The sequence below is a fragment of the Orycteropus afer genome, unplaced genomic scaffold (assembly GCF_000298275.1).
Source record: "Orycteropus afer afer isolate SDZICR_OR568_19922 unplaced genomic scaffold, OryAfe1.0 scaffold00099, whole genome shotgun sequence".
Taxonomy (NCBI): Eukaryota; Metazoa; Chordata; class Mammalia; order Tubulidentata; family Orycteropodidae; genus Orycteropus; species Orycteropus afer.
The window spans coordinates 6,036,496-6,048,670 of record NW_006921686.1 but is presented as its reverse complement, the minus strand read 5'-3'; the positions used below and the strand labels follow the sequence as shown (position 1 = coordinate 6,048,670).

The 12,175-nt window shown below is 39.3% G+C and overlaps 1 protein-coding gene across 1 annotated transcript in view; it reads left to right on the top strand.

Annotated features, from left to right (window-relative positions):
• The window catches only part of LOC103198895 (zinc finger protein 234-like), a 13,918-nt gene extending 5,540 nt beyond the window's left edge, over positions 1–8,378 (top strand). The window contains 1 exon segment of the mRNA XM_042781274.1: positions 6,574–8,378. Within this exon segment, the coding sequence (XP_042637208.1) occupies positions 6,574–8,378 (1,805 nt within the window).
• The last annotated feature ends 3,797 nt before the right edge of the window (positions 8,379–12,175 follow it).

The window sequence follows — 12,175 nt, the reverse complement described above, 5'->3', positions numbered from 1 at the left end:
TCTCTTCCAGTTCTGCAGATCAGAGTCTAACATCAGTCTCACTGGGCTAAAACAAAGCTCTCAGCTGTGTTGCACTCCTTTCTGGAGGCCATAGGAAAAAATTCACTTCCTTGCCTTTTTGGCTTCTGGAGACTGCCAAAGCCCTTAGCTTGTGGCACTGTCCTTCATGTTCAAAGCCAGCAGCATTGCATCACTGACCCTGTAACCTAACATATTCTCAGCTTTGGGAATTGGGAAACCTTTGTAGGACCATTATTGTGCCTACTAGATCCCTCTGCCTAGACCCTTTACTTGTTCTCTCTCTGCCTTGAATATTCCTTCACCTGAAATCTTCCTAACCCCCCTCCTTACCCATTCAGGTCTCTGCTCAGTTTCCATATCATGAGAGCAGCCTTGTCTGTCCACCTTATTGAAGATACCATCCTCTTTTTACTCTCCCTGCCCTGCCTTATTGGTCACATTTACATTCTGTTTAGCTGCTTATCACCTCTCTCTCCCATTGGAATGTTACTCTCCAGGAGTGAAGGACTTTGGTTTGTTTTGTTTATTGCTGTCTCCTCCGGGCCCAGTGTTGTCCTCATTCATGAAAGGTATCTGTACATACTTCTTGACATCAGGAATGAGGTAATGTGCAGAGGGACCTCTCTGTCTTCCTGAGTCATGGGCATAGCCGGTAGGTGACACACCCACCAGAGTGAGTGGGGCTGCTGCAGAACATTTGGGGTCTCCTGATGAGCACCTGGCCGAGTTCTACTTTCATAGGTGCCCTTGTGGTGAGTGCGTGTTGGTGTGTGTGCACTTGGCCGACATCCTAGGAGAGCACTTAAGCTCTGTGGTTGTGACTGTGCTGGGTAAGGTGCTTCCTCTGTGGGCTTCCTGGAGCCTTCCACGGGGCGGCATGTTCATTTCTATAATGATATACTACATTTTTATGTGAGGATTCTGATGTCTACTTCTGAGACAGGTCCTTCAGGAAATAATCTCTTCTGAGGTCTTAGAACAGTAACCAGGCAAGCTTAATTTCCTTAGAAAGTTTTGACAGCTGCAGCTCATTCACTTTCCCAACGTTCACATCCACATCACCACCCTTGGTTTCCCCTTCCCTGTACTATAAAGGGCCAGTTTCAGATAAGTGTAACATGAGTCACACCACTGAGTGTCCCCTATATCTCTGATCATCTCAACATTCCATTTTAATAATTTACTTAAGGAAGGACTTGATAACATCCTGAACAAACTGTTTCACAATTTCTGAGCATAAACCTCAGAAAGGTGTCTCACCATAACCAGTGCCAACATTTCATGTGTGTGTGGATTTATACGAATTCAGAAAGCATTTTCCATAGTGACCTTTTTTTTTTTTTGCTTGTGGTTATGCTCTGATATTTTCTATTTCTTTTTATTTTTTCGATGTAGTGCCTAAGGCACTTGATTGCTAACCAGAAGGCTGGTGGTTCAAACCCGTCAGCCACTCCTTGGAAGGAAGGTTGGGCAGTCTACTTGCATAGTGATACTGCCTTGGAAACCCAAGGAGGGGTCTCTATGAGTCGGTCTTACTCAATGGAGCATACCAACAACAGTATTACAAGCTTTTAAATGTATTTCACACCTCATTAAGGAGCTGCAATCTTCAATTTGAAAACCTGTTGTGAGTGGTCAATTTATCAACATCTACAGGTTGTCAATACCCTGCATTCAAAAGAGCCAACTATAAGGAGCCTCCAGCTTCTTGGATTATTTGTTCAGCGTACAGATTGAATACGTATGGGGAAAGGATACAACCCTGACACACTCCCTTCTTGATTTTAAACCATGCAGTGTCCCCTTGTTCTATTTGAACAACAGCCTTCTGGTCAATGTACAGGTTCCTGAGAACAGTCAAGTGTTGTGGAATTCCCATTCTTCTCAATGTCATCCACAATTTGTTATGATCTACACAATCCAATGCCTTTGCATAGTCAATAAAACACAAGTAAACATCTTTCTGGTATTCTTTGCTTTGAGCCAAGATCCATCTGACAGCAGCTATGATATCCCTCATTGCACGTCCTCGTCTGAATCCGACTTGCACCTCTGGAAGTTCTCTGTCAATATACTGCTGCAACTGTTTTTGAATTATCTTCAATAAGATCTCACTTGCATGCAGTATTAATGATAATGTTCAATAATTTCCACATTCTGTGGGATCACCTTTCTTTGGAATGGGTACAGATAGGGATCTCTTCTAGTCAGTTGGCCAGGTAGCTGTCTTCCAAATTTCTTGGCATAGACAAGTGCATGCCTCCAGCACGGCATCTGTTTGCTTAGACATCCCAGTGGGTATCCTGACAATTCCTGGAGACTTGTTTTTTGTCAATTTCTTCAGTGCAGCTTTGACTTCTTCCTTTACTACTATTGGTTCTTGATCATATGCCACTTCCTGAAATAGATGGACATCAACCATTTCTTTTTGGTACAGTGACTCTGTGTATTCCTTCCTTTATTTTGATGTGTCCTGCATTATTCAATATTTTTCCCATAGACTCTTTCAGTATTGCAACTTGAGGGTTGACTTTTTCTTCAGTTTTTCAGCTTGAGAAATGCTGAATGTGTTCTTCCCTTTTGGCTTTCTGACTCCAGGTCTGTGCACATTTCAGTATAGTAATTGGCTTTGACTACTCAAACCACTCTTTGAAATCTTCTGTTCAGCTCTTTTATCTTGTCATTTCTTCCATTTGCCTTAGCTACTCTCCATTCAAGAGCAAGTTTTAGTGTCCTTTGACATCCATTTTGGTCTTTTCTTTTCCTGTCTTTTTAATGATTTTTAGCTTTCTTTATGTGTGATGTTCTTGATGTCATCTCACAACTTGTCTGGTTTTCGGTCATTGGTGTTCAGTGTATCAAATTTATTCTTTACATGGTCTCTGAATTCAGATGGGATGTAATCAAGGTCATATTTTGGCTTTCATGGAGTTGTTTTAATTGTCTTCAGCTTCACCTTGACTTTGCATATGAGCGATCGATCGTCTGTTCCACAGTTAGCTCCTGGCCTTGTTTTGGTTGAAGATACTGAGCCTCTCTGTCACATTTTTCCACAGATGTAGTTGATCTGTGTACTCCATCTGGTGAGGTGCACGTGCAAGTCATTGATCTTACAAAATTATATCATGCGATCTCCGGGGTCATTTCTGTCACCAAGGCCATAGATCCCAGCTAATGGGCATTCTTCTTTGTTTCCAACTTTTATATTCCAAACACCAGTAATGATCAGTACATTTCGATTGCATGTTTGATCAATTTCAGGCTGCAGAAGTTGGTAAAAATCTTTAATTTCCTTGTTGTTGGTTTTGGTGGTTGGTGTGTAAGTATGAATAATAGTAGTATTAACTGGTCATCCTTGCAAGCCAATATTATTATCCTCTCACTGACAGCGTTGTACTTCAGGATAGATCTTGAAACATTCTTTGTAGCTATGAATACCACATCATTTCTGGCATAGTAGATCATATGGTCGTCTGATTCAAAAAGGCCAAAAGTAGTCCATTTCAACTCACTGATGCCTAGGATATCAATCTTTATGTGTTCCATTTCATTTTTTAAAACATCCAATTTTTCTAGATTCGTACTTGGTACATTCCATGTTCTCATTATTAATGGATGTTTGCAGCTGTTTCTTCCCATTTTGAATCATGCTACGTTAGTAAATAAAGATCCCAAAAGTTTTACTCCATCCATGTCATTAAGGTCAACTCACCTTTGAGGAGACAAGTCTTCCCCAGCTGTATTTTTAGTGCTTCCAACAAGTGGGGCTCATCTTCCGGCACTTTGTCAGTGTTTCAGGGCTATTCATGAAGTTTTCCAGTAATATCGCAGACAGTGTTTCACCGCTGGTCCTAAGGTTTTCACTGGCCAATACTTTGAGAAGTGGATGGCCCCTTCCTTCTTTGGAGTCTGTATCAGCCGAAACCTATCCACCATGGGTGACCCTGATGGTATTTGAAATACTGGTACCATAGCCTCCAGCTTCACAGTATGACAAACTGACAGATGAGTGGTGACTTTTTTTTTCCCCCCATAGAATCCTTTAACATCATAACGAGGCTTGAATTTTTCTTCATTTCTTTCAGCTTGAGAAATGCGGAGCATGTTATTCACTTTGGAATTCGAGATTTTGCATATTTCGTTATAGACCTTTTTTTTAATCTTCTCAAACCATTCTTTGTAATCTTCTCTTCAGCTCTATCATGTCACCATTTTTCCCTTTTGCTTTAGTTATGCTAGGCTCTAGAACAACTTTCAGACTCTGTTCTCAATCTGTTTGGGTTTTATTCCCTCCCTTTTTTTTTTTGGCAGTGTTTTCTCCGTTCCCCTCCTACCCCTGGTAACCAACAAAGAAAGTTTCCTTCCATATATAAACCTTTCCTTGACTTTTAATAATAAGCTAGTACAATATTTGTCCTTCTGTGATTGACTTATTTCACTCAGTTCATCCATGTTATGTGGTGTTTTGCAGATTTTACATTATTCTTCAGTGTTGCATAGTATTCCATTGTGTATACGTACCATAGTTTGGTTATCCATTCTTCTGTTGATGGACACCTAGGTTGTTTCCATCTTCTTGCTATTGTAAATGAAATGAACATGGGTGTGCATATATCTGTTCTTGTCTTGGCTCTCACTTCTTTAGGATATATACCTATTAATGGGATTGCTAGATAAAGTGTTATTTCTAATTCCAACATTTTAAGGAATCACTATACTGCTTTCTGCAGTGGTTGTATTATTTTACAATCCCATCAGCAGTGTATGAAAGTCCCAATCTCTCCACATCCTTGCCAGCATTTGTTATTTTCTGTGTTGTTCAACTTTGCTGTTAGTGCTGGAGTGAAATAGTATCTCATTGTTGTTTTGATTTCCATCACTCTAATGGCTAATGATCATGAACATTTCTTCATGTGTGTGTTGGCCATCTGAATATCCTCTTTGGTGAAGCGTCTATTAATGTCTTCTGCCCATTTTTTAAATTGGATTGTTAATCTTTTTGTCATTGAGGTGTTGGAGCTTTCTTTACATTTTAGAGTTAAGTCACTTGTGAGATATGTCATTGCCGAGTATTTTTTCCCAATCTGTAGGTTCCCTTTTTACTCTTCTGGAAAAGTGCTTTGAAGCAAATAAAAATTTAATTTTCAGAAGGTCCCATTCATCTAGTTTATCTTCTGCTGTTTGTGCATTTTGGGTTATGCTTGACAGTCTATTTATGCCATAAATTAAGGCCCCTAAATTTGCTCCTGTTTTTTCCTTGAGGAACTTCATAGTGTAGGTTTCACATGTAAATCTTTGATCCATCTGTAGTTAGTTTTTGTGTATGGTGTGAGATGCGGGTCTTGTTTCATTTTTCTGCAAATGGATCCCCAGTTTTGCCAGCACTGTTTGTTGAAGATACCATCCTTTCCTTGTTTTTTTTAACGCTCTTTTCCGTTCTTCAAGTATGATGTCCTTGATATCATCTCTTAAGTTGTGTGGTCTTCAGTAATTAATGTTCAGGGTTTCAAAACTATTTTTAAGAGGGTTTCTAAGTTCATGTGGGATATCCTTACAGTATATATGCCATCCTCAAAATCATTGCTAAGTTGGAGACAATTGTTGCGTGCACTGTGTCAGTCCATCTACTTGAGGTTCTTCTTTTTCACTGACCCTCTACTTTACCAAGCATAATGTCTTTCTCCAGGGCCTAGTTCCTCCTGGTAATGTGTCCAATGTATATAAGATGAAATCACACCATCTATGCTTCTAAGGAGCATTCTGGATATACTTTTCCCAAGACAGATTCCTTACAGTGTACTTTTTATAACATTTCATTGAGAAGTTTCTGAAAAAAATAGTATGAAAATATGTAAAATTTTGATTGTTACAGCTTTTCATAAAATTCTTTTTTTAAAAAAATTTTTATTGTGATCTGGGTGAAAGTTTACAGAGCAAATTAAATTCATTTTCCATACAGCAACTCACATACACTTTGTCTCATGCATTGACTGCAATTTCCCACAGTGCAACAGCTCTCCTCCCACTTCCTCCCCATAGCTACCTCTTTCCTGTGTCCTACCCTCCCATGCACTCCCGCCCCCTGGCTTTTCACAAAATTCTTACATCTTTATTTCTTAAAATTTAATGCAGTGAAAATATACAAAACAAAACATATACCTTTTTGATTCATTTTTATTTTCACATGACTTTTCTAAGTACATAATTTATTATCCAAGATTTTACACTAACTGAAATTCAATAGAAATTGCAACAGGGTAGTAATTTGTATCATACTATTGATATTTTAAATGAAGGCTTTAATTTCTGAGTTTTGTGACACGTAGTTGATTTGGTGTTGTCTATTGGGTCTCGTTAATGTTTAGTGGCTTGAAGCCCAATGGATCTACTTGTCATTTTGATAGCAGGTAAAGCAGAGCACATAACATGCAGTGGAAGATATCAACTGAATCTTCTCTTGGTTCAGTAGTGTCTCATCCCCTATCTAAGTGGAAATCTTTTAAATCTCAACAAATCTTTCACCTATCTATATCTTTGAACTCTCTGTACTTACAGGAGGCAAGATCCCAAGCCATTTGGAGACTGTTCCACAAGAAGGTGTACATGAGGAACTTTCTAGCTCTTATATCTGGCAACAAATTGAAAGTGATTTAACAAGGTGTCAAGATTCCATGACAAGTGAATCCCTGTTCTACAAACAAGGTGATTTACCTTCTTCTGTTCCAAGAGGACTGTTTATTTTTTCCACAGGAGAGAAACCTCACCAGTGTAATGAGTATACAGAAACTTCCAATGATGTCTCCAGCTTTGACCTTCATCAGCATTCATACCCTGGAGAGAAGTTTGACACACGTACTAAGTGTGGAAAAAGCTTCAGTAATATTGTAGGCCTCTGTAATCATCAGAGCATTCACATGGGAAAGAACTGCTACAAACATGATGAGTGTGGTAAACAGTTTGGTGCGAGCACACATCTGCAGAGTCATCTGAATGTCCACACTGTACAAAAACCATACAAATGTGAGGAATGTGGGAAACGCTTTAAGCACAGAGTAACACTTATTGTTCATTGCAAAAGCCACATGGGAATGAAACCTTATAATTGTGAGAAATGTGGGAGGGCTTTTATTTATCTTTTGAATTTTCAGAAACATCAGAAAATCCACACTGGGGAGAGACCGTTCAAATGTGATACATGTGGTAAGAAATTTTGTCACAGAGGAGCACTTAATACTCATTGCCTGGTACATATGGGAGAGATACCTTACAAATGTGAGGAATGTGGGCTAGGCTTTCGTCGTAGAGCAGATCTTAAAATTCATTTAAGACACCATATAGCAGAGAAGGCCTATGATTGTGGGAAGGGTTTCAGGGTCAATTCTCAACTTCTGTCCCATCAGGGAGTCCACAGTGAAGAAAAACCATTCAAATGTGAACAGTGTGTGAAGTCCTTCAGCAGTAGATCAAAACTTCAAATTCATTGTAGAACCCACACAGGAGAGAAACCCTATAACTGTGAGGAATGTGGGAAGGGTTTCAGGCAGGCTGTACATCTTTTGACCCATCAGAGAGTTCACAATGGAGAAAAACCATTCAAATGTGAAGTGTGTGGAAAGAATTTCTCCGCTAGACCAGTTCTTCAAGTTCATTATAGAATTCACACAGGAGAGAAACCTTATAAATGTGAGAGGTGTGGGAAGGGATTCAGGCAGCCTTCACATCTTTTGACCCATCAGAGAATCCATAATGGAGAAAAACCTTTCAGCTGTGAAGACTGTGGGAAATATTTCAGTAGTAGATCAAATCTTCAAACTCATCGTAGAATCCACACAGGAGAAAAACCTTATCATTGTGAAGAGTGTGGGAAGGGCTTCAGGGTTGCTTCACAACTTTTGAAACATCACAGAGTCCACAGTGGAGAAAAACCATTCAAATGTGAAGAGTGTGGGAAGTACTTCAGTACTAGAGGATATCTTCAAATTCATTGGAGGGTCCACACGGGAGAGAAACCTTATAGTTGTGAAGAGTGTGGGAAGGGCTTCAGGCAGGCTTCCCATCTTTTGACCCATCAGAGAGTTCACAGTGGAGAAAAACCCTTCACATGTGTAGAGTGTGGGAAGAGCTTCTGTCAGATCTCACACCTTCAGTCTCATGAAAAAGTCCATAATGAAGAAAAGCCATATAAATGTGAACAGTGTGGGAAGAGTTTTAAGTGGAGTGTAAATCTTGACATCCATCAGAAAGTCCACAAAAAAAAGAAACCATTTAAGTGTGGAGAATGTGGTAAGTACTTCAGTTACTCCTCCACTCTTCAGCATCATGAACGTGTCCACGCTGCAGGTAAACCATACAAATGAGATGTGTGTTGTCAAGTCTTCAGTCACTCTTCACAATTACAATCTCACCAGAGACTTCACACCATGGAAAAACCTTAGAAGTGCGAAATTTGCGGAGCTGGAGATCAAATTTTATAAATCCTAAAATCCACGCTGGTGATAAAATTTTCTGAAAGTGGTAATACTGGTAACATCTGAGACTCCTCACAGGAACAATTTTACACAGTGAAGGTGTTGAAAACTTATGTGCAAGCTGATGAGTTCTTACAAACATCATATCTTAGAACAGAAAACATTTTTTATATTAAAGTCTGACTTTCAGCCAAGTGCACATCAGAGAACTATAGTTTGGTATGAGTTGGAATAAATTGTATGGTACACAACAACAGACACATTGGAATTGGCTACTATCCTCTCCATAGTCTCCGTTTCCAAGTTGGATCGTACTCTTTGAGGGCCTGTGTACTCTTCAGTCAGTTGTATACAGTATAAATGGAACTATCTTTTGCGATTTTTCTGTCAGTACAGACTGAACAATTAAACATTCAACAAATTACTGCATAGTAAACAACTGAATGGACATTCAGCAGTATTGAGGGAGGATTTTCCACAACACTGAAAGTATCAGAAGTAGTTATCTGTAAAAATTATATGGTACAAGGCTGAGGAAGAGGAGAAATAGCAATATGAGGTGGAGGTCAGACATACCGGTAGTCCCCACTTCTGACACTAGCCATCCTGCACACAGCACACTCCTTCTCAGTTGAGGACAGTAGTTCCTTGTAATGGACACAGAGCTCACATACTATACTCATGCTCATGGGGTATATTGGTTGCTCTGGTGGCATAGCACCTAAGGAATCTTTCTGATAACCAGAAGGCTGGTGGTTCAAACCCACCAGCCACTCCTTGGAAGGAAGATTTGGCAGTCTACTTCTGTAGAGATAACCTCCTTGGAAACCTAAGCAGGGGTCGCTATGAGTTGAAACTGACTCAGCGGCAGTGAGTTATTTTGTTGTTTTGTTTTTTATGGGGTATGTTAGAAATCTAAATGCTTAAAATCTAGAATCAGGATAAACTTGGAAGTAGAAAGAACAACTCAGGATACAGTTCATCAATCAGGATGAACTACTTCTTGACTATTACAGCTGGGCCTTCAGTCTTAGTCTAGTCTGCCCTGCTTGGAAAGTGTTAAAATGCTCATTGCCTCCACCAAGTGCCCAAAGGTATCCTACTCCACCAGCAAATACCTTCCCTGAAGGCACTCAGCTCTCTTGCTCTGTAGCCCAGCACGCTCATTATAAGGATCTTTCTCTGGGCTGTGAAGCACACCACACATTTTGCATTGGTCTCCTGGTTCTCCTGCTGTTGTTTCTGTGCTACTGGACTCAGCATGCCTGTCCCTGCTGCTTGGCTTCTCACACTGTCTCCAGTGTTACAGTTCTCTCTGATTCCTGGGTCTAGGAGGTTCTCAGCACAGGGACTGAGTCCAGAGGATGCACCCTGCTCCTGGCTTCTCCTTTTGATGGCAGTGAAGTCCCCCTCCCCTTGGATTGACTCTTTGAAGCCTAGCAGGATGACACAACTGAGTAATCATCTACAAGGGTTCCATACACCTTTTTTGCATGGTCCTACCCTCATAAATGTTCCATATACCTTATTTGGATTATCAAAACTGTCTGATCTGCTTGGTGAGCCACAAACACCTTGTTTGCACATTCCAACCCAATGATTTTTTGGAATTGGAAGACTGTGGCTAGAAGGACAATGTAGAGTAATTTACTGCACTGTATTACCAAGGACATTTTTTTTTGTTGGGGGGGGGCAATGTTTAATTGATCATTGATACCTGATTTTCTATGTTTTCAACTAGGTTTGATATGATTCTCTTCTTGTTGATGTAGCATTACTTTTTTTTTTTTATTTCCAAAAAAAAAAAAAATTCTCATGTAGGGACTATGCCATATTTTAAGGACATTAATACTGTTAAGTCTTTACCCCATATTCTTCCCCTATGCCATTAAACAAGGAATTTATGAGTTTGAAAATTGTACAAAATGTGTTCATTAATGAGACAAGACAGACATGCTATTTTCTTTTGGCAGTAATACATGATTTTGGAAAGTCATACATATAGGGGTGTGTATTGGGCTTCTCTTTGATGCAGAAATCATAAGATTACGAGATTAAAACAAATGACTGTCACATCAACAATGTCACTGAATTTTTTTCAAATGGAAATAAATGTTCATCTATAGGAATTTAAGTATTGTTATTTCTGTAATAACATGGAGCTGTTAAAATGATGGCATTGACATAATTACAGGGTAATAATATTGGTACTGGAAAATCATAGATTGTAGCATTTATTGTATAATCAAACTCATAGATTTGTGAGTGTGAACATGTATAGGGTAAGTTTTAGGGGATACTAACCCTTAGTGATTTTCTCTAAAAAGGGGCTTTCTGTGTGGTTTTCCATTTTATAATGCCATAAAATATATTTTAAATTATTCAGTGAAAATCAATATTCCCAAAACATTAAATACAATAGAATTTGACAAAGTACTAACATTAATTGTTTATATGCTTGCTTTGTGTTATCATGGTATATAAATCACAATGAATAAAATTCCAATTTTTAAAATGCAAAAATTCTCTGGTTGATAACAAGAGAGAAATCTGGAGAGAAGAAAGGTGTGGGTGTGTATATGTTGAGGTATTAAGAAAAAAACACAATATCCTGGGAAAATACATACAGAGAGGGGCAGCATATCGTGACAGTAGTGGACCTTGAGAGTGGAAACCTTAAGGACAAAGCAGGTCTGGATGCCGCTCCATGGTGTTAAATTTAAGTGTAATTGCTTAAAAGGCTTCTATCTTGGTTACCTAATGGTGCTGTAACAGAATTACCACAAGTAGCGGGTTTTTAAAGACCAGAAGTTTATTTTGTCTCATTTGTGGAGGCAAAAGATCCAAATTCAAGCTTCCAGGCTGGTGTCAATTGTTCCTTCAGTTCCTTGGCATATTTTCTTCTCTCTGTGCGTATCTCTGTCTATTCTGCTGTCTTTTTAGAACTCAGATATGATTAGGGTTAGGACCCATGTTGTGGTAGTATAACCTCTAACAAATGGTCATATGTCCAAGTACAGGGTACAGGATTCCAGTACATACTTTGGGGGAGACAGTTAAGTCCATAACACTCATCACAGTTTAGGAGTGAGACAGGTTACCATAATTGACTTTTTGTATTGGTTGGAACTGATTCATTGGCAGTAGTTTGGGATTTGGTTTGTAGTTTAATGGAATTCTAGATAAGGTTTCTTTATCAAAAAAAAAAAAAAAAAAGGTCATTACAAAGACAGTAGAGAAAGAAGAGACCAAAATGGATGTCAGAAGAGATTCTGAAACCTGTTCTTGAGTGGAGGGTAACTAAAGTGAATGGAAGAAATGATTAAAAGATCTGAACAGGATTTCAAAGGGCAGTTTGAGAAGTAAAACAAAGTGTTATAATTAAACATGCAAAGACTTTGAGTTAGAAAACCAAAAGGGAAGAACACATTCAACTGAAGAAAACATTCAAACCTCAAGTTGCAATATAGATTCTATGTTGTTGTTGTTGTTATGTGCCGTCGAGTCGGCCCCGACTCATAGCGACCCCTCCTTGGGTTTCCGAGGCAGTATCACTACGGAAGTAGGATTGCCCAACCTTCCTTCTGAGGAGTGACTGGTGGGTTTGAACCGCCAGCCTTCTGGTTAGCAGTCAAGTGCTTTAGCCACTATGCTACCAGAGCTCCTGTAGATTCTATAGGCATATT